At 40.1% G+C, this 23,077-nt stretch overlaps 1 protein-coding gene across 1 annotated transcript in view; it reads right to left on the bottom strand.

The window, feature by feature from the left end:
• Positions 1-17,234, bottom strand: part of atrnl1b (attractin-like 1b) — a 101,248-nt gene extending 84,014 nt beyond the window's left edge. The window contains exons 1-11 of the mRNA XM_074662603.1: positions 16,089-17,234; positions 8,682-8,765; positions 8,222-8,335; positions 7,424-7,552; positions 6,711-6,919; positions 5,813-5,987; positions 3,510-3,597; positions 2,839-3,100; positions 897-1,080; positions 611-765; positions 376-460 (exon numbers count right to left, since the gene is read on the bottom strand). Coding sequence (XP_074518704.1) covers positions 376-460; positions 611-765; positions 897-1,080; positions 2,839-3,100; positions 3,510-3,597; positions 5,813-5,987; positions 6,711-6,919; positions 7,424-7,552; positions 8,222-8,335; positions 8,682-8,765; positions 16,089-16,339 — 1,736 coding nt within the window. The 5' untranslated portion in view covers positions 16,340-17,234. The remainder of the gene's footprint in view (positions 1-375; positions 461-610; positions 766-896; positions 1,081-2,838; positions 3,101-3,509; positions 3,598-5,812; positions 5,988-6,710; positions 6,920-7,423; positions 7,553-8,221; positions 8,336-8,681; positions 8,766-16,088) is intronic.
• Between the last annotated feature and the right edge of the window lie 5,843 nt (positions 17,235-23,077).

The raw sequence follows: 23,077 nt of genomic DNA, 5'->3' as shown, positions 1-23,077 counted from the left end.
GTAGAGCATGCAGCTTGTTATTTAACACTGGTATTGGATCAGGATCAGTATTGGTCGGTACCCAAAGCCCAGGTATCGGTATTGGGACCAGGAAAGCTGGTTCAGTGCATCCCTAATTCAAACTTCTTCAACTCCTGTAGAAGTACGTTTGTGAAACACCGCCCCCTGCAGTTTGGGAATGGACACCAACAGACGCCGTGCAGGGTGTTAAAAAGCATAAAAGCCTAAAGCGTCCACTTGCCCGGATCTCCTGCATCTCATTTCCGCATGGACAGCATAACACAGCCTTAAGACTTTGCCAAATCAAAGCTCAACCCCTTTAAAGTTCCCTGTCATTGGGAGTGTGTCCAGTGTGTAAGCATGAGAGAAACTCACCCATTGCTGACCACAGCAGAGTGACCAAAGCGGTTGACATCTCGGTGTAGATCCGGCTTTGGAAGCAGCGTCCACTCATCACATGCTAAGAAAACCATGACAGCATGTAGAAGATTTGTTAAAATAACATTTAGACTCAGGAGACAAATCCAAATGGAATTCATGTGATACTTTTTTTGTGCTACTGTGTTTTCTTTTGGTTTAGAACATGGAGTGGCAACACCATGAGACTTACCGATATCATACGCCAGGAAGTCAGCAGAGAAACACTTGGCCCCGTTGCTGAGTGACGTGTCGTTGTGTGTGTTGCCGCCAAAGAAGAGGAGAGTGCCACTGAGGAGCACAGCAGAGTGGAGGTACCGTGGGTAGCCGCTCTCTCTCAGAATGAACCTACAACACGTGACACAGGTGTGTTCAGGGAGAATATTACAAGACAGCAGTGTCATGTTGCGTACTTAGAAATGGATACAAAGGCAGCACATAGGCGTGTGTGTGTGTGTATGTGTGTGTGTGTTGGTTACCATGTCCGGATGTTAACGTCGTAGCGGTAGAGGTCATCAACAAGGCCGTATTTGTTCGCTGGTAGCGCTTTGTAGCCTCCATGAACATATACACTCCCACTGGCAGCATCGTACGTGCTGCTGTGACCATAACCTCCCTGGGGGACGGCTCCTCTGGTCTCAGGCACCAACCACATGTTGGACTCTGACAAAGACACACACACACACACACACAGAGGAAGCTTTTTAATACAAAGGAGAAAACATCCTTCAAATCCTAAAAAGCATTTTTCTGTCTTGATCTCTCAAGACAGGATTTGAATGGGTAACATCTTCAGCTAAAACAAGCATACTTAAGAAGCTGGGCTTTTCTCTCTGGCTATTTTGGTCACTAAGTGGAACACGTCAGATTTGAGGGCTTTTACTTTTAGTTTATCAAAGTTACCTCTCAGTGCTAAAAGAGAAGTCTGTGAAATTTGGTGTTTGGGGATCCACATGACAGGTGCAGTGGTTAGTGCTGTTGTTATCAGCCGGAAGTTTCTAGACTGCACTTCTAGTTGGGTCAGAGCCTCTTTGCGAAGTGTTTACATGTTCTCCCTGTGCTTTTGTTTTCACCTTCCTCCCATAATCTAAAGACAACTGAAGCATTAAAGAATCAAATTTAAAGCTCTTCTTCTGGCTGACAAACACTGACAAGAACGGCTCCAGCCTTCCTGGGGTCCTTCATCTAGGTCTACACTCTTTCTTGCCCACTACACTCTGCCTGTGAAAGATGCCTGGTGCTGCCACCCTAGCGTGGCTCCAAATCTCTAGCCAGACTCTTCTCCTCTGTTGTTCCTAAATGGTGGAATTAATTGCCTAACTCTATACGATTCACAGAGTCCTGTTCTACTTTAAGGGGCTGTTTACATGACAATGGTTTAGGATGAAACGCAAAAGTATCATTGCATTTTGCCCTCACGTTCACATGGAAACTGTGTTTTAGCCGACCTAAATCGCAAACTTTTAAAAACAGCCTCCATCGGGAAATTTTTCTGAAACACTGCAGACATCCTTGCCGAGCAAACAGTAAGCCGGCGTTTTCAGTGGAAACACTGATGCCACACTCCACTTCACCCAAGGGCATACAACAGGACAACAGTACTGTTGTTACAATCGTCGCAGACTACCGTGTAGTGCGAATGCTGCTAGCTCCCCAATACACCAGATGATCGGCTCAACTCTACTTCAGTGGAGATCTCCCTCAAGCAGCTTCTGGACAAGACAGTTACAGCGCCATCTACAGGCCTGGCATGCTCACTTCAGTGTTTTCAGTCCCTGTTTCCGTGTAAACGCAGATTTTTTTCACTGCGTTTTGGGACAAAATGTTGTTATGTAAACAGGGCCTAAGAGATGTCTGAAGACTCGTCTGTTCAGGGAACACTTAGTGACTTAATCTGACCCTTCTCCTCTTTGTCCTCAGGGGTGCCTGAATGCTTTCAGGTGTTAGACATGTTCCAGAGGTTGGTCTTATCTTGAAACAATCTTATTTATTTTAAATGAAGTTGTTAAATTTAAACAAAGATGCAAAAATCGGACAAGAGAGACGCAGAGAAAGGGAGGTAGAAATGAGAGCCACATTGCGTAAGAGGAAATATTGCTCAAATGCAAGAGTCCAATGGCTGTCTTCATCTACCAAGTAGGGGTCAGATTTACTATGAAAAGCATACAAGAAGTGTCACTGCACTTCCTATTTTACCCCTGGGAAGTATTCCACAAATCTAGATCTTTCTAGAAGTATTCTTCTCATTTAAATATTGTTGCTATAAAGTCAATGGAAAAAAGTGAGGCTTTTAAGGCTTTGGAAATGAGTTAAAACTGACAAAACACCTAGTTTTATAACTGTGTTTCTCTTCTACAATGAGCACTCTACAAAAATCAAATTTCAAATGTCGTGATGTGGGCTCTCAAAGCAGTGACTCACTCAGGTTGTACTCCTGAACGTTGCTGATGTAGCTGTAGATGGGGGAGTAGCCGAAGATGACCAGCATGACGACCTCGCCCCCGTCTAAAAGGACGCAGTGGGCTGAGTGACCCTCCACTGCGTAAATCTGCGCCTGAGCCGGCGGGCCGACCACAGGGTTCCTCCGCTGCCACGTCCTGCTGGGTACGTTAAACGCCCACAGCTCATCCGTCACGTTGGCCCAGCCAGCCTCCAGTTTCCCACCGAACATAAAGATATCATCCTGAGAAAAAGAGATTAAAATTTGTTACCGAGCTCAGCAGTGTTTAAACAAGCATGCAGAGGAGACGTAATAAAAGTGAGAGGAAAAATATGGGAGTGCTAAAACATTCATCTCCGCACTTTACAGTTTATAGAGTGCTTAAAGGAGAGATGTTGCAGACTTACTGTAGCCTTCTTCTAAATGTTATTCTTAAACAGTCATGAGGGAGAAAACATTTCCTCTGGCTCTGTGTTAGAAGGCTTTTACAACATGCAGTAGTATTAAATCATATCTGTTTCTACAGAAAACACAGTTCTTCGAGAGTTTTCAATAAGCTGTATGTGGTGAACTTTATTTGCTCTTCCTTCTAAAAGTGGAGTGTTTAAGTTTTCTGGTACCCACAGAGGTGAAAGCATATCTATGTGTTTACCTGGTAGGCAGCGAGTGAGTGTCCGTATCTTGGCACAGGGCCACTGTTGATGGGAACTGTGTTCCAGATGCCGCTCTCCAGGTTGTAGCTGCAGAGAAAAGGAACAGAGATGGTATGAAGATGAGAAAGGGATAAACAGTTTTATCATCTGGTTAAAAAAACAGTGCAAGTTATAAAACACAGTCATTTTCCTTTAATGTCATAACACCTGGTGATAAACTTAAAAACTACCACACAGTACGGGTTCTTAGAGCAGAGAATGAAGCATTGTTTTTCCAAAACACTGGTTTTTAACATCTAATTTGTTTCTTTGTGTCATATCTGCTCGTACTTTAGAGCTTCCCTCCTTTTTTTTCTAACTCTGGAATCACAGTTTGGCATCAACACCAACAGAGACCACAGAAGATCACAGAAGAATAAATCAAGAGTGCTCCATGCAGAAAAAAAAAGATGAAGCAAGACCAGGAGTTTCTTCCAATCAACTCTCAGTGCTCGGAGTGACGACACTTCGTGGTTTATGTCGACTTGTCAGTTATTCCGGTGTAGCTAGTTGTTGGTGCCAAAGCCAAAGCTTCCTTTTTCACTGAGCATTAAAATGTTTCTTCTCTATATGAGGACAAACATAAAGAAGCAAGCTTGCTATGTTTGTCCTCATGAAGTGAAGAAAACTTTTCAAACACTCTTCCAGGAAGTGGGAAAATCTAAATGCTAATTGACATTTAAAACCTGAACAGTTTATAAGACACACATGTGCACAGGTAACTTAAAGACAGACATTATAGTTGATGGGAGCTGGGATGTAATCACAGGAAGTGTGTGTTTCCGCCTGCTTTTGCTCTCTATACCAACTGTTTTTCCTGTTTCTATCAAAGCCTTATGATTGGTCAGCGTTACTTAGACTTCAGACAAAAATTGATGCAATGCTAAAGCCAGACAGACTCTATGCTACAAACATGTACTTAACAGAAACAACACACTGTAACACTATAAATGTGAAGGCTTTCTCATTTAGCATGATTTCATTTGAATTGAACTAAATTAAACTTAAATAGAAAAGCACTGAGAGAGCGCAGACCTCTACCAAGCATATAACACTTAAGTCTTACTTTAATGTTATACTCCCTTTCAGCAGACTGTCTGCTATAATTTGGTGTTAGTTGCAGGTTTGTACGATAATCTGTTTTCTGGCAGTGTTGAAAATTATGATCACCCAGTACATATTTCATATTCCAGATCTCAGTATCTAGAACAAGGGTGGCCAACCAGTCAGAGACCAAGAGCCACAAAAATTACCCTGTTACTACAAAGAGCCACATCACACACATGGTCTTACAACCGCACTTCCTGTCACACATAAAAGAAATGACATTATATGAAAATCAATACATTTCTGATTTTCAAAGTGAGATTTATTGTTTTTGTGAGTCTGTGTCTATCTATCTATCTATCTATCTATCTATCTATCTATCTATCTATCTATCTATCTAGATAGCAATGAGCAATAAGATAGCAACAAGAGCAATTGTGAGGTGCACATGTAGAGAAATGAAACTGAAACTTAACTGATCACTACTCATAAGTATACATGTACACAATTTTTTCTTTTTATGAATGGAGCAAAGAGCCGCACACCGAAAGGCAAATAGCCACATGTAGCCTCAGGTTGGCCACCCCTGATCTAGAATATTGCCAGGATCTGGATCGTACTTGTACATCTGTCAGAAATCATGGTGACCTTGTCTTGTATTGTTTTGCAAAGCAATCCAACCATTTATCGTGGAGTTATATACACATATGGTGAAAACAGGCCTATCTCACAATGATAAAAAATTCCTTTAAAAATATCCTGGATCCAGACGGTGATCCGGATCAGCTCCAAAATTTAATCACTTCTTCCTAATCACATTTTGAACATTTCCTGAAAATTTCATCAGAATGCGTTGGTTACTTTTTGAGTTATGTTGTTCACAAACAAACAAACTCTCCCAAAAACATAACCTCCTTGGTGGCTATAATCAAATCAAAGCAAATCAAACTAGTTGAATTGAATAATGATATGCACAAAGAATGAAAAGGAACCTTGAAACTCACATTTCTCAGTTTGTACCAAGAGATTCAGGCAGCAAAAACTTCCGATCAAGTTTTCAATAAGGATTTACGTCACAAAGCGTATTGAGAAACCACCAGCTTCCTCTTTCAGAACTGAATGTGAAAACTGGAATTGACCTCTTCACCTATTAACTGTTAGGATTATCTAACCATTACCACACATGCCAGAGGAAGATTTGACCTCAGTGTCTTACTTGAGAATCATCTGGAAGGAGCTGTAGTTGAAAGTGTATCCTCCCACCACCCACATGACCTTCTCCTGCACCACAGTCTTATGGGAAGCTCTGGCCAGCGATGTGCCGAAGGGCTTGACGCTCGGTAGGACCCAGAATGACTCAGTTGAGGGAACAGTCAGAGCACAGTCAGGGCCTATGAAACAAAACAAAAAATATTTCAGATGGTTGGTGTTGAAAATAAACTCTGAGAGTGAAGGTGACCCATTTCAAACTGCATGTTCTGATGCTGAATATCTTCAGGATGAAGACTTTCAGGAGCATCCCACACATATTTTCACACCTCCTCAGTGAAACTCTAAAAGACAAAACATGCCGCTCTCAAACCTGAAACAAACACATGTGACCACTCCTTAGACAGAAATGACAGACAGGGAGATGTGGAACTGTGAAACTGTTGATGAAGACTGTGGTGAAGAAGTGCATGCCTCCGCTAATGGTTCTGTCAAGTTTCATCACGTGAGAAAGGACTGGTTCTTTCCAGCTGTAGGCTCATAATAACGCACTGTCACGGGTCACATCAACATGTTACCAATCAGGATTATGACACAACACAACACAGCTGCTCACACTTGTTTGCCAGAACATTCTTTGTCTTATCTTCCATTGTAATGGCCACAGAAGAAAACAAGGGAGGTGTGGCAGCATTTTACAACCTGTTATTGTGAAGGTTTGTTATGCTCCATCAGTCATTGAGCAAAATCAGCAGAATAATTATGATATTTTCTGTTTCTTGAAGAATTTTAGCGTTTTTTTCATGGTTTCTACATGAAATCAAACCAACTGAAAAACAGCATGTCACTGAAGCTAAAGCCTGTCATAGCCAAGCAAACACCTGTTGGGTTCGGGCAGCGCTCACCTTGCCAGCTGTCGTTGCAGACGCACAACTTCTCCCCGGTGAGGTCGCAGTAACCGTGATCCGGGCTGCCACAGTTGTTCCTGCAGTACGGGATGTCACACGCCTCGCCTTTCCAGTACTTGTCACATTCACAGTACACTCTGCTGGCGGCGGAGTTACCGGGTGTGCATTTCCCATGGCCGGAGCAGTTGTTGGGACATGAGTTTATCCTGGAGGGAGATGATGCTCTCATTAAGCAAACGCTGGATCTGCTGTTCAGGCTGACACAGACAGTTTTACTCAGAGGAAGATTTAGAAGGATCATCCTGTGTTTGGCAAAGATGGGGAACGGATGCACCAAAATTCCGTGCTGGTTTAGCTAATTATAATCTTATACATACAAGAACACAATGTGAGTTGAATATTTTGTGGAAGCTGCATCACAGTCTGTAGATCTGGATAATGTCCCTGCTCTCCTGCATGACACTTTACAAGACTATGCTGGTGTTCCAACTAATGATGCAACCAGTCCAAAAGTGCTACTAAGCACTCATAGGAAGTATTAGTCTTTGAGATATTCATTTCCTTTAGCCTTAAATAAAAGTTTCATATACAGTGTCAAAACTGATAGCATCTAGGAAGCTACCTGATTATGACACTGATGTCATTCAAAATCAGACCTTCTCTTAATTCTTTTTCTTGTTTGGGTTTTGATGTATAGTCTGCATACTTACGAGTAAAATATTTCAAATCCTGTCAAGTTATAGGCAGCATCGCTAAAAAAGTGTAGTAGTGCATAGCCTGAAGTTGTCTCAACCTCAGGAACCGTCTCATTCCCTCGAATCTCCATCACGATGAGACCGCTGTGGAAAAGAGAAAAGGAGTTCAGTTCGCACGCTTTGTCACGACTCAAAAAAGCTGCTGTAACAATCTCCCTGCCAAGAAAAGACAATACACACCAACTGTTGCCACAAAGTGATTGGTCAACACTAGTTGATCTGTTGATGTTGCTAGGGGCCGTCCTGTTGGTTGTGGCTGCCTGTTCCAGCAGCTCTGTCTTCTTTGTTCTTTTCTTGTAATTTTTTGTCTCTTTTTCATTATCTTTGCATTTGGAGTGGGTCATTACTTTGTCTGGCTTATTTGTTGGTCATTGACACCAAACTGGTTTTGCCTTCAGTGATATTTTTGTAGTTTTTGCTCCTGTGTTGTCCCTGTAGCAGTGCTAACTGGTGCAAGGCCGGATGTTTCCCCACAAGGTGAGGAGAAAGAGGTGAGGATGATGTGCTGGTTCTCAGGTGTGAGCTAAGAAGCGATGACATCCACCTGTCCTTCCATCCATCATTGGAAACGCAAGATCTATCTCCAATAAGATGGATGAGCTAGCTGTGCTAACCCAGCAACAGAGGGAATACCAGAAGGCAGACTAGCATTAAGCTATTCCCCTATTTCCTCTTGGAGATAAAGTATCTTCTTTTCTATTCTATTAAGCATCAATATAATATGTCATGAGTGGACACTTTAGAGTTGCTCACCTAAAAACAGCAACCAGAGGAGCGTATATGGAATCCCCGTCGTACACATACATGTGGTCCCAACTGCATTCTGTGGCGAAGTGGTTAAATCTTAGCCGAAGAACCGCATTTGGACTGCAGGAGGAAAAAAAACAATGTTTTATGAAGCATACATGAGCTGCACACCCCTGAATCCACTGCAGAAGTCAGACATCATGGCCAATCAGCATTAAATAAGAACAACATTCATGAACAAAGCAACAACAAGAACTTGGATTTCACCTCCCTCTTTGAACAACTGCAAAGTGAATCCAGTAATCAGAGCACCGCTCACACATTTATCTTTACATTATTCTGTGTGAGCAGCAAAGGGGATGCTGAGCAGCTGATTAGGATGCTTTGATCAGTTAATACAGTGTAATTAAATTTAGCCCTGTGTGCTCAGCTTTTACGGAACACAGCCATTGACAGAAGTACTTACTAGCCCTCGATGAGCCAGGTGCACTTTGTTTTGTATTTGTAGTTGATTGGACCGTCTGTGAGGTATCCTGAGGGCTCCGTCAACCTGTAACATCACAATCACATCAGTCAGGTATCACCGAATGTAAACAGAGTGAAAACAAACAGGTGATTTAGAAAAAAAAAAAAAAGTGAATCAATTTCTTGATGGATTTTGTACAGTTTGCATGCATTGTGTTTCTTCAGACTGTAAAGACGATAAAGCATTAATGCTGGATGTTGAGACTAAATGTGCAGATTTTGAAACCACTACTTATTCATAGTTCCTAGAGATCCTGTCTGTCTATAAGCTGCTCAAAATGGTCCAGAATAAAAAATTGGCACAAGAATTTCACAAGACTTCCTTAAATGATGAGGTCATTGAATTACGATTTCCTTTTTAATGATGTGTTGGAGGGGGGACCTCAAACACAATAGTCTATGCATAGCTCTACTTTGAGTTGCACATCCTGTACACTTAGAATCGCGCAAAACCTAAATATTGCAATCAAAAAATGGTAATGGAAACATCAATATTGAAAACCTGTCAATTTTTTTTTTACAAAATTACGCTCTTATGAGGGTGTTTTTCCAGAAGTTTTAACATTGTGCAATAGTATTTCAATAGTGTTTTGATGTAGTTCAAATATTGTGTAGTTTCAATAAGTGCCACTCATATATTGTTAGCTAGTTCAGTGCAGATGTTCATGTTTTTGGCATCAGGAAGGCTGAGAGTGGGTCTATATATCTGTATTTGTATTTTTATTTACTGACTAGAGCCCGACGGATTAATCGGTTGGGCCGATTAATCGGTTGGGCCGATTAATCGGTTGGGCCGATTAATCGGTTGGCCCCCGATTAATCGGTTGGCCCCCGATTAATCGGTCGGCCCCCGATTAATCGGTCGGCCCCCGATTAATCGGTCGGCCGCCGATTAATCGGTCGGCCGCCGATTAATTGGTCGGCCGCCGATTAATCAGTCGGGCCAATTATGCCTGTCACTGATTGATCAACATTGGCCAAAATGTAGCCGATCATAAAAATTTTTGCTCCACGGAGATTCTGTCGCTCCTGCTCCTGTGTGTCTGTGTGTTGGGCTGCACACTGCCTGAGTGCCCGCCCCCTCTGTCCACCATTATCTAATGTAAGACTATAGAACGACGTTTTAACGTCGTGTTAGTTGCTTTTTTGTGAGATAAACAGAGATAAATGCTACTGTTAATTCACACGTCCACCATTATCTAATGTAAGACTATAATACTGCGTTTTAACGTTGTGTAAGTTGCTCATTGTGTGTTTACATTTTTAATTTTAATTATTTATTTATTATTACGTTTACAGCTTGTTCTTATTTATCATGGGTTTATACTACAGTTCTTATGTTGACAGTTTTATAATTTAAGTTCCTTGTTTTAATTTAATAGTGTTCTGTCTCTGTCTTGAATCATATGGGTATTATAATGATTCATGATTATATACAGTATATATCCTGTGTATATCAATGATTTTATTATACATATCAGCCAATATATCGAATATCAGTCGATATATCGGATATTGGTCGATATATTGGATATCGCCTTTTTTTTGCCCCCAGTATCAGTATCGGCATCGGCCCCAAAAATCCCATATCGGTCGGGCTCCATTACTGACTATTGATAAGACTTTTTTCTTTCTTTTCTTTTCTCTCTTTTTTCATCTTTACCTTGACCTGCTTAGCACAGAAGGAATCACAGTTTCACAGTAGACACTAGGAGTGACTACAGTGGACTATGTTTTAAAGAAATGCCTGTATATTATTGTATGACATGCTCTTCTTTTTAAAAATAAAAAACAATTGATCCCAAAAAAGGAAGGCAGAGAGCAGGTCAGAGTGCATCAGGAAGGAGGGGAGGAAGTGTGCGGGTGTGTGTGTGTATGTGTGTGTGAGACAGTAGGTCAGTTGGAGATGATGATTTTCATGATGTTTTGTTAGAGCCTGTTTTGAGTTTGCGTGGTCATGGCCGACAGTGACCAGTGAATAAAAACACAAGTGTTCATTATCATTACTGCAACATCTGGATGGAGGTTACATATTATTTTACTCAAGTTGTGCAGAACTCCAAATGGAAACACCGTCAAGGCACAATTGTACTTCATCAAAACTTCAAAGATATCACTTTTAGCTTGTGAAAAAGTGTCATGGAAATGCAGCTACTGAAAGGCCTCCAGACAGCTGACCAATTGGAGAGAAGGAGGTATGTGGAGCAGAGATCCTTAAAGAGACAGCAGCTAAAACAACTGTATTCGACAGAGGCTGACATAAGTGTTTTTCAAAACACGTGAAGTTACAACAGGGGTACAAAAGGGACAACATGAAGTCCTTGTTTCTAAATGTCAAACTAGCTACCTACTCTAGTTATAGCTGTTTCTTTTTTGACTGAACAACAGAGGTGGCATTTTTTTGAGCTGATCTAGTTTCCTGGTAAACAGCCTTCTTTGAATCTTGACCAAAGTTTCCAACAATAGCTTTCACTTCCCCCGACTCAAGAGAAGAAGCCAAGGTCAGACTTTGCAACTAACGCTTCAATCAGCTGTCCCTCTGCCCACTCTCTGTTTCAAGTCAGATCCTGGAAACAATTTCTAACAAGTATTGTTGCCACAAAAAGACCACATATGCGTCTAGAAATGATAGATGGCTTTTAAATGGAGTTTCATTGCTGTCCCACATCAAAGAAAAGGACTTTCATCACTTGCCCTACATTAGAAGAAGAGAGAGCTTTGAGAGTCCCACCCACCAAAGTGTACAATCACACCCAGAGTGAACCAAAATTAATGAGACGAGATGTTAAGGCATCCATTTAGGGGCAAATACTTCAATGGTCCACAACGGTCAGATGATAGAATTCAGGCTTTACTTTCTTTTTCACAACATCACAGAGGGACTGCAGCCCTGAGGCTTTTAGATCGGACTTTTGAAGATTCAAAAACACACTCGTCTACCGTGGGTGGTCTGAGTAACAGTGGGATTGAATTATATTCCCTTTTATGTCCCTGTTGTCTGAAACTAACAGTTTGGATCCTCAAAACAGAACAAGACCACTTTAAAACCAGAGGATGACGGGTGGATTATGACTTCATATAGACGCAAAGGAAGGGTTACAATGCAGCTTAAAATTCACATCCATGTTTGCAGCACAAGGCATGTATTATTAACATTTATTAGCCTTAATTATGGTTAAATGTATGCAGAATCCTGGTTTAGATTTATGAATCACATCAGACTGAACAGTGAAGTCAAAGCATTTGCGTTTGGCATCTTAACAGAAGTAGAAAATAACCCCAGCACCTGCAGAAAGTGCTATTAACGTTACTACTCTATTTGTAATTTCAATGCCAAGCTCATACAGTGTTGCAGTTTGTGTAACTTCCCTTAAATGTGGTCGTCACCTGTCTGACTCAGCACCTGTGTCTTAATATCTCAAGTTTATTTCTGCGCTTGTTCTTTTCCTTTTCAATTGATACATCAGTCATATTCAAACATGCTATAACGCTTTCTTCCAATTGATTTGACACGTGACATGTAATCAAGTAGTCCCTCAACGTTGCAAAAACAGAATTAAGAATCAATGTAGAGGGACTGGTGCGTTGCATTTGTACTCAGAAGTCAGACTTTATGAATGCCGACTGAGAAATTTAAACCGGAACGCCCCTCGAAGTCAGAATTTCCAACTGGAAAGTCGAAAGGAAAGTTCCCAGTAGGAAATTGCGACTTATGGGGTGAACAGGAATTAAGCTCCTATTGTATTCTTTTTATTTTAGAATTTCTGACTAGTGTTTGTCCCAATAAATCAGCAGTTTACATAGTATTATTCAATGTTTCTATACAGAAATACCGCTGTTATGGTTTTTCCAACTGCTTTTAACTCGAAGATTACATCACTCCTAGTCTCCGCTTGCAAGTTCCGCTGTAAATGGAAAGCAGCATATGTATGCCTTGCACCATGTCCCCTGAATTACTTAAAAAAGGAAATTAGAATCACATCTAAATTTGTAACTGTTATTCAGAAAGTAGCCACTAGCTAGCTTGAGCTCTATCTAAAGGTTGCGGATGCATAGCCAGGCTTCAAACTATTAAGGATTCAAAGAGCTTTACTGTCATACTAGCGTACTAGCGTTTTAAGCTTGATTAAGCAAAACAACGTTAAAAAAATATATTAAAAAGGAAAAGCGATAAGGCAAAAGAAGAAGCAGAATAAACATTGGTCTTAATACAATAATACAATGTAAGGTAAAATGTATGCAACATTTCCTATTTACATGGAATAATCAATAGGGCTGAGACGATATGCTATTCTCATAATTCGATTCTATTACGATTTTTGGGGAGCTGATTTGATCTGAATTGCAATTCTTCAATATTTATGATTTTTGCGATTTTTAGTTTGCTTTAACACCACAACATGTGAAAAAGTTAAATGACGTTGATGTGTACAAACTATATCAGGAGCCATATTTCCCATAAAATGCACATAACGTGAGTCAGAGAGAAATATATTGTCCTCTGCTGGAAAAAGTCGCAATTTTTTACAATCCAGTTTATAAACAAAAACTGAAATAAAGAATTTGAATTTGAAAAAAAAATAGGATCACGATTTTGATATTGTCGGCAAAACACCCTGATTAATCAATTTCGTTTTTTTCTCCCATCCCTAGTAAAAATGTATGTAACATTTCCTATTTATATAGAATGATTGACATTACTTATTGCGATAAATTATTTCTTTGCTGTTACTGGTACTGCAAAGGCAATGAAATGTTCAGCCCAACTGTATTCTAATACTTAAATTTGGAGTGCATCCATTATGTTTTGAGGTGAGTGTTGGTTACAGCTGTTGATTAACCTGGAGTCAGAGATGGGCAAGCATCATACCAACATCCAAGCATTAAGAATTTTTCAGGCTGCTCTACAGAGAAATACACTCCAGTTGTGTTCACTGTGCTGGGCCTCAGTCTGAAATTAAAGATACTGTCTTTTGACTAAATTTTTCACATTTCAGTAGTTTGTCTCCAGGTGATGTAAGTTTATTATCTGAAAACATACTCGATGACAACTGAAACTTAACCACAGACACATTAGGAATAATGGTAATCACTGTCATCAAAGCATTTCTGAACCACAGAGTGCACCTCAGGTCTGCTGAAAGGCCGTTAAACGCTTCTGTCAGGATGAGGCTCTAATTACAAGGCAGTTGGACATTTATCTGCAGGTTGACAGCAGAAAATTTAATGAAATTTAAACAACAGAGCATGTCAAAGCCTCCTGCTCAATGTGTGCGCAGAGTGAATTGTTAAAGATAACTGCGCTCAGTGGCTTCCTTTTCTCCCAGGCACCCTGCAGGTATAATCACTTCCTTTTATTGTGCAGTAGAGACAATAAAGACATAAAACTAAATCACGTGGAGGAGATAAATAGAGATCTGGGTTGTGCAAAATATAAAGCAGGACAAGGGACTGATAAGGAGGATACAGAACAGAATTTTACCAAAGAAACGTGTTGCACAATCAACAAGTCCATTACAAAAACCTATTTCAGACATTATAAAACCCTGAGGTTAACCATGTTTAATGTTTTTCTCTTAAACTGAGCAGCACGCAATACAACAAAAAATATCTTTGTGTGGTCTAGCGAAACTCTTTTTCTGACATTTTTGACAGAGAATGAATAAAAGTGATTTCTGTCAATGAGACATAAATGATATTCAACACCAAAGGGTGACTGATACTGGCTCGTTATACTGTTTTTGGAGACAGAAAGGAAAGGATTTTTAAGTAAGGCTTAAATCATTCTGAAAAGTCATTTTGGAAAGTATCTGATCTTTCTCTAAGTTTTCTAAGTTGCAAGAGATTGTAGTGTGATTAGATTTCAGTGTCTTGTAAGTAGAGCTGAAACGATTCCTCGAATGATTCGAGGTACTCGATTACAAAATAAACTCTAGTAATTTTCTCCACCTCGAGGAATTGTTTAATTTTAAAAAATAATTACAAATTTAAGAATTTAAATAATATTAAACGATTCCTCGAGGCGGAGAAAATTACTAGAGTATTTTTTGTAATCGAGTACCTCGAATCATTCGAGGGATCGTTTAATTTTTAAAAAGATCAAAGAGTGGTATTTCAAATAGAGCTGAGGCCATATTAAGAGAGTTTTCAGACCCCTCAAGCTACCTCTTATACAACATAGCAACTAGCAACAAATCTAGCTTCTTTTCTGGAGTTTGGAGACTAATGGGTCATTCTACGAAACGGGTGCCATTTGGGTCCGCAACATTTGATGAGATGTACAAGGCACAAAAAATGTGTCAAAGTGTGTTTACAAATTTTGTAGCAACCAAAGCAAGTGCTCTTATTGACATGCTGTATCAAAAAATTCTATTTCTTAAAGAGAAAATTTTTCATTTGAAAAATAACTGCTCTTTAACTAAACAAAAATGTATTTTATCTGATTACTCAATTAATCGATGGGATTTTCAGTAGAATACTCGAATACTAAAATATTCGATAGCTGCAGCCCTACTTGTAAGTCTGAGGGCTGGGCACTTCTTTGGTGCATGACATGATGAAATAATAATAAATAAACTAAAACTAAACTCTTAGGTTTGTCTGATGGAGAATTTCTTCTTTCCAGTAAAAAAATATTTTTGAATCGGCAGCCAGGCACACAAGCTTGCAAGCATAAAGATAAGATGTGATAAAAAAGTACATCTATCATTGTCATCTATATTGTTTTATGGGGTATTGAATCAAAAAGGTAAACACTGACTAATATTAATGTTAAAACTTGTTTTGATATCATCCAAAGACTAAATTCTGGATTACTTTTTCAGACAATAAAACAGAAGTTTATATGAGAGGCTTATCAGAAAGTGCTGGACTAGTGATCAGCTGTTGCCAACATATTATTGACACACCAATATAGGCCAATAATTTTAATTCACTAATATAGGTCAAGCTTATTTACAACACTAAAAGTGTTGCATTTTCTAGCATAAAGCTGTGCTTTCGTGGTTGTACATCTGATTCATCTTAATGCATGTGATTTCATGCTACTTCCATCCAGATCTAAGGAAATCTAAGAAAGTATGGCTATTATTTGTTCTGGTTTGACAGCTGTGCTCAGGGTACTTTCCTCATTCAAACACAGCTTTTCACTAAGCATTTCAATGTTTCCTTTTTCTTCTGTGATCCATTTTGCCCCTCAGATCACTCTGTTGAGTGCCAGTGTATTCCTCTGTCTCTGATGTTTCAGTTTTGGGAGATCACACATTTCTGAACTGAAGACAGTGACATCAATAGCAGTCTGCTGTTTTTCAAAGATGAAATATTCAAGATGTGTTTCCTATCCACTTACTTGAACCTCCCCTGGCAGTGCTGACACTGATCTCCCACCCATCCTCGGTCACAGATGCAGGATCCGTTGACACATTTCCCAGAGAGACAATTCTTGTCGCAAGGTTTCGCCGGGGATGCATGAGTGAACACCACAAAGTAAAACAAAACATAGACCACCAAGTATCTGTTGATACCCCGTAGATCGATGTGGGTGGCTTGTCTGGGTCCAAAAAGAAAGAGTTTCGTCTTACATTTCCCCCCAGGATCCATTTTTTCTGCTCCAGGTCGACCAAGCCGAGTAAAACACCGGGGCCTTAAGGTCTGCTTTTGGGAGAAAGCCTCAGCTACTCAGGCTTTTTCTGTTACAACAAAGAAGTCCTGCATATTCGTTGTGTGTAATGCATACTCAAATTAAGGCTTAGCTATGCCAGCTTATAAAGCTTTGGACAAAACGGCTCGGAAATTCAATGTTAGCTAGGTGCTTTCTACAGGCTGTTTGTTTAACCGCATGCATAGATCTGTAGAGGAGGAATTCCCTTCAGCCTACCTCTTGCTGGAAAACCCGAACACAACAGCTGAGCATTAAAGCTATACAAGCGGCTGACTTATTGAATACTGTAACTCGCTAAAACACTATTTGGTAGCCCATGTAGCTTATGTTCAGATTGGCCTCTGCTAGGTATCGTAACGTTACTGCATTGATTCAAGACCCCTCTCTTTCAAATGCCATTTCAGCAGCCATTTTAACGCGTAAACAATCCTTCAGACTCAAACAAGGATGTATCATTGTAACATGCAATGGTACTTCCATAAACTGCTACACTTAAGCCAGAGCATGCCCACGGAAGAACAAAGGGGTAGTGGTGTTTGTAGCCCTGGACCCAGTGCGAGGGCTGCCGCAGTCAACATGGATGTGGGGTGATGTGGGAACTGGAGGGCTACTCCTGCCGACTGAGGGGCACTGAGAAAACACTTTTGTTGTTCCTACTAGTCGATTCCCGTAGAAATTCAAGGACCCTTGGACGTCGACTTGGTTCAAAGCTCTGTATCGCGGTGTCTCCTCATATTCCAGTGAGAAAAAGCTCCTCTGTTGCCCTCATAACATGACAAGAACTGGTAGCAGCGGATTTCCTAGCGCAGCTACACTACAGTTCCTCAGGTTGGAGAAAACTAAACACAAGCTGCGCATGCGTGCTGGAGGATGGTTCCATTTAAAGGTACAGTGACACAATGAGCCCCCATAAAACTATTGAATGCGGCATTTGAAAGCTGGATGTGTCCTGAATTTCTCGGATCAAAGATGTACAGTTAATGATCACAGAGCCTTATTTAGCACAATTTAGTCCTAATTGCTCTGAACTTTTGACACTACTTAAAAAAAAAAAAAACATAAGCAGAGCCCCAATTATCATATCCACCTATTGGTGGAGCCCTGTTTCATACAGTCTGTGGTGTAGCCCAATGCGTTTTGTTCAAACTGCCTCTACATTTAAGTTCACGGTTTATATTTTAAAGACTTAAAGCCCAATTAAATGCCCACAGTATACATTTGTTATAGGAAAATGTGCAATTACATTACACATTAGTTTGTTAAAGTCAAACATTTAACTCACTTAAGACTGTTTAAAGATAACCAATAATTTTATGTGAAATAGATAAAAATTATACAAAAAAACAACAACAATTATTACCATAAAAGTAGAAAAAAGTTTTTATCCACCATAACATGAAGTTATCATTAAGTTTCAAGTGTGCCAAATCCGATTTTAAGTATGCTTTTGCCGGTACATATAACTGCTGCTAAAAAGGGGCTTTATAGGACCATCTGGAAAATTTTGTGTTTTTCTGGGATAAAGACTCTGTTTCCCATGAGCACTTGCACCCACTTTCTTGGGAACTCTTTCTAAGTTTGTCTGCATCAGCATTTGTATCGAAGCAAATGAATGGAGAGCATCTTCTTTTTAACTATACTTTCCTTTGTTCAAGACAACATTTTAGCAGACACAAAGCGGCAGGGTAAAATATTTGATAACAATTACGCAGCACTATTGTTTGAAAAGTGAGAGCAAAAACACTTTCTAAACTTCATTTGTTGCCTAGTTTAGTTGCAGGCTGTGTTTACCACTCACAGCCCAGTGCTCCAAGATGTGTGAAACTTTAAATGTTAGGGAATCCTCAATACCTCTTACTAATGCTTACAGCCTCACCAAGCAGAGCAAACCTAACCTGCTCACTTTATTTTATAGATAAACTCTCCAGTCTCTAGTGTCAGCCACTACTACGAAACCAATCCTAGAAATCTTTTTCAGCAGAGAAAAACAGAGATCTATCTTCTCACTGCTAATCTTTTTTGGCCGGTGTTGTGTCATCATAGGGAATAGTCCGGTAAATCAATCCAGTCTGAATCGACCGGGAAACTGATGAACTGTATTTAGAAATAACGTACTTTGGCGCTGGTAATCTCATTCTAAGTTGTGCATTATGATTAGGCATATGTCTAGAAGCAAGACTTTTTCAAGCTCACTTAAAGAATCTTCAATGCCTCTGTAAAGCCACAGTTATCAGGAGCTTCCCTCAAGTCTGCATTTTCACCTGCAGGTGACAGTGTTGCACAGCAGCATACAGACATGACTTCACGCATGTGAGATGATGGAGTTCTGGTTCAAATTCAACCAAATAGAATCGTTGCCTCATGGTTTAGGGCAAGTGTGAAAGACAAGACTCAAAAACATTTAAGTGATCAGAAAAGAAAACAACAGCAAAAAAACGTAGTCGGGATAGCAATGATATTGGCAATAGCTGAGTTAAGTCCTCAAAAGTTGTATTATTGAGTGAGCATGCCCAGTACCAGGACCCTAAAACAAAAGCAGCTTTGATCAATACTGCTATTGTTTGATTTTGTTATTGTTTGGGCCTTTGGAATGTTAAAATGTGTTCACTCTGGGTTTGTCTCTGGTGAAACTCAGCTGGATCAGCTCACAACAGTGTGACAGACTTCACCAGGAGTTTATAACGTCACTGTTCATTGGAATTGATCATCAACCTGCTTAACACCAAAATAACTTCAAGGCAAATATAGTGCACTTGTGGCATGTTGATGCTGATTCTTATGCAAGTCTGGCTTTATTTTTAACATTCACAATGTTTTCTTTCCTAATTATCTACACCTGAGTATATTTTGTAAATCTATCTCTCTAAATATCTGGTGTCAACTCTGTAAAACCAAATATTGTGGAGCTAAAATCCCTCTAGGTGTTTCTCAAACTAAATCTACCTGGCAGGCAAGGTTTAAACTGTCACAAAAAGTCTCCCATCAACGTCCTCTCAGCTCTGCACATGAGTCATCTGCACACACTTTGAAGAAGGGCGGTTTATTTTCAACAGAAGTTATACCCTGAACCTGATCACACATGCACTAAGAACAATATTATCGCACTATGACTTAACACTTTTTGACTTAATCCACGGGAGAGCCTCTCAGCGTTTAGTCAGGTGCACAAACCTCACCATCTCTCCGAGGTGTAGGGTATCTGAAGTCAGAGCTCTCCGCATTCTTGGTTTGGAAAGTTTTTACAACAACAGGGAGGTGCAGCAGAGCTGGTGGATTCAACTTTCTTTGGAAATTCCCAGACGTATTTGTAAGAAATGGCTCATGGTTTAGGCTAGATTAGATGAAAATAGGGATAAATGGGGGGTTCCTTTTTAGGAGTGCACAATGTGTCTGTATGTATGTGTGGAAACATGGTAGAGGCCCCTATATCAGAAAAGGATTGGTGCTAATTTGGAGTTGAGTTGGTGACCTTTGAGCTCTGATTCATGGCTTAGGAATGCTTTTTGTGCTCCAATTGGCAGAAAAAAGAAAATAAAGTCAGCCCACAGTTTTACCTTTGACCCAAATATAAAACCTTATCAGTCTAAGCTTGTATCTGACTAACCTGGAAACTCTCAGCATCCTTTGCTCAACAAATTCACACTAACATGATGACCTCAATCGACCCACTCTTATTATTTAAGACCTGAAACCAGCCATACAGTCAGGGGCTTCCAAAGGTCTGCTGCACCGAAGGAATTCCCCTGCTGGATTAACAGAACGTGTCTTTTTTTTTTTTTTTTTTTTTTTTTTTTGAAGCTGTGGACGCACTGACAAAAGAAGACCGGAGGAGAGAAAAGCCAGACCACCCTTGTTTTTAATTCATGCTGAGCCATCATGCCTGACTCACATTCACACTTACCCCCTTTTGCTCAGGGCTACAACATAAGAGTGTTGACATCTAATCAACCTGAAATGTGAGGTATTAGATTTAAACTTAAAGAAGCAGGCGTAAGAATAAAGACTAAAAAATTACGGTACATCATAGCTGTTTAAAAAGAAGTCAACAGTTTTATAATCACATACTTTTATTTCTTTTTTAAAAAGAAGGAAATAAGACTTTGTGTCTTTCTGTCATAGTACTGAAATGACACATGATCAGTTTGGTTTTTAAATTGTCACCAAACTCTATAAACCCCTTTTTTTTGGCGGCATCCATTCCACTATTTGTTCCACGGATGTGCTTCCTAATTTCTTAACACCTTTCTGATTTTGTAGTTAAAGTCTTTTATCTCCTGTTGGATGGTGACCAAGTCTGTTATGTTACCAGTGGTTAGATGCTTATCTTGTTTAATCCTGTTACTTAAACTTGTCTGCCATGTAAACACAGATTGCCCCGCCCTTAGCTAAGCTTGTTCCCTGTTAGTTTTGAAGCCTCGTGCGCTGCACTTGTTTGGCTTGCACTGGTGCCAGCTCAATCTGCTTGCTGATTTTTGAAATAACCACACTTCTTTGTTGATTCTAGTTTTTTAAATTGAATCACTACCCTGAACTCTGCTATGCTTTATTTAAGCACCATCCTGTGTCTTAATGTCAGGCTTTTTCTCCTCAACTTTCTGTGATGCTGTCATGTTGATGCCACACTGGCAGCTAACTAAAAACATAACAGAGATTGTATAAATATTTTATGTAAATATGGCCTTAATAGCATTTGTTGTCTAAAAGTCTTCATGAGATGTCAAAATACACAAGTTGAATAAAAAGTCTCTCAAAATCTTTAGAAAAATACATTTATACCAATGTAGCTATAGCTTGAAATTTTATACATTATCAACAGTTTAGTCTACCAATTGTTGTAGCAAACCAGGTGCCTTAAAAAAAACCCTTCTTCCAATCATCATTATCATTGTCACCATCTTAGCCACTTTATTTTTTCAGAGTTGCAGGAGGCTGGACCCTACCAACTGACCCTGGGGGCAAGGCGGGTTACACCCTGGACAACTTGGGAGCCTCTCTGACACTAGAGCCAGACAACCATTTATGAACACATTCACATTGGGGCAAATCAATGAACTGACCACAGTACCTGAGGGGAACCCGCTGTGCAGCCTCCATTTTACTATAATAAGTAACCAAAGTTTGTTAAGTAATGAAAGTTTGTTAAAATACAGGGTTTGGTACGCTTCGTACTTGAAGTAATTTCACTGGTTAAAAGAGACTGTGAGGACTCTCTAAGTGATCTTGAAAAAGTCTCACTTCTAGACGTACACCTGATTGAAATTCACAACTTCAAATGGGATTACCAGCGCCAAAACAGGGTATTTATCAGCTCCCCAATCAGGTCAGCACTTGTCCCCATGACAACACAATGTCGGCCGACAAAGTTGAGCAGAAAATAGAGATATGTGAGCCAAAAGACTCTTTTGGATCAGATCGGCCATGTTCATGGGCATCTCCTCAACGGTGGTGTTGTTTGAAGTATTGATGTCCCCCAGGGTTCACTTGTCGTTCTCAGTCATCATGTTGATGGCTGCTCCCCTTCTTCCAAAACAACTTCCCCAACCAGACCTGTAGATAAAGTTTTCCCTGTTGGTTGGGAGGTCATAGTTGATCACTAGGGACTAGTGCTGGACATCAATACCTCTGGCAAGCAGGTCAGTGGTGCTTATGCTAGTGAAGAGGTTATGTTTGCTCTGCTTGATGAGGTTGTAAGCACTAGTAGGATGTGAAAAGGATTCACTGATATTACAAGTCAGAGACTTATCTTGGAGCGTTGTCACACTGGCCATCTGAAACTCGCCTTTGTGCCGTACTTCAGTAGGATTGCCCCCTGCTGACCAGTATCACCCACACCCTAACCCTAACCCAATATGAAACAGACTTAAAGCACACACATGGCCCACCTACATCATCAAGAAGCATCTGTCTACACAACCCCATCAGAGTCAGCACAATGGTCCAACACAGCCCTCTAACACCCTTGGTGTCATAACAGTGGTGCAAGTGCTCATGGGAAACAGAGTCTTTCTCCCGGAAAACACTAGCTTTTCCAGATAGTCCTCCTCACAGCCCCCTAGAACACAATAACTAAAATTTTGAAAAAAAAAAGGAAGTCACACAAAAAAGTATTTTCCTTTGTTTGGTTGTTTGTTTAGAGGTGTGGCCAAAAGTCAAATATTTGGATTGAGTCAACTGACAGTGATGACTGTAATCAAAAAGCCTATGCATCCCAGCAAGTCAGGCATACTTTTTTTTTTTTTTTAAGTAATGCATTAAAACGTGTCTCTACTTGATTTTTTGGCCAGATTTTAGTTTCTGGCTTACAGTGTGTTTAGGATTGGTCTGGGCTTTTTTAATGGTGGGGTAAGAGGCTTTGAAATGCTTGCAATGCCCCTGTCAACTGCTTTGGCCAGAAAACTATAACTGCGTTGAAGAAGACTGAAAAGTACACCATGATAGACTTTTTTATTTTTGGTGGCCACTTCCTGTTTACCTCTAACTCATGTGCGGACAGAATGAGCTTTCTAAGTCATTGGCTGTAAACAGAAATAGAGATATGAGCTAGCTAATAAACCCCAAACAGAGTTTTAAAGCAGTTTCCCCTTTGTGGTTTGAGAGACAAGTGTTTAAAATAACCCGAGGAGAAAAAAAAACTAACCCTGAATATATTGTTTCTCAAAGATACTGCCTCTTAGTGA

Source organism: Halichoeres trimaculatus, unplaced genomic scaffold (genome assembly GCF_033239565.1).
Source record: "Halichoeres trimaculatus isolate MK-OKI-2021-1 unplaced genomic scaffold, fHalTri1.1 fHalTri1_scaffold_23, whole genome shotgun sequence".
NCBI classification, from domain to species: domain Eukaryota; kingdom Metazoa; phylum Chordata; class Actinopteri; order Labriformes; family Labridae; genus Halichoeres; species Halichoeres trimaculatus.
The sequence above is the reverse complement of the archived record's forward strand: the minus strand, read 5'-3'. Positions and strand labels throughout refer to the sequence as shown.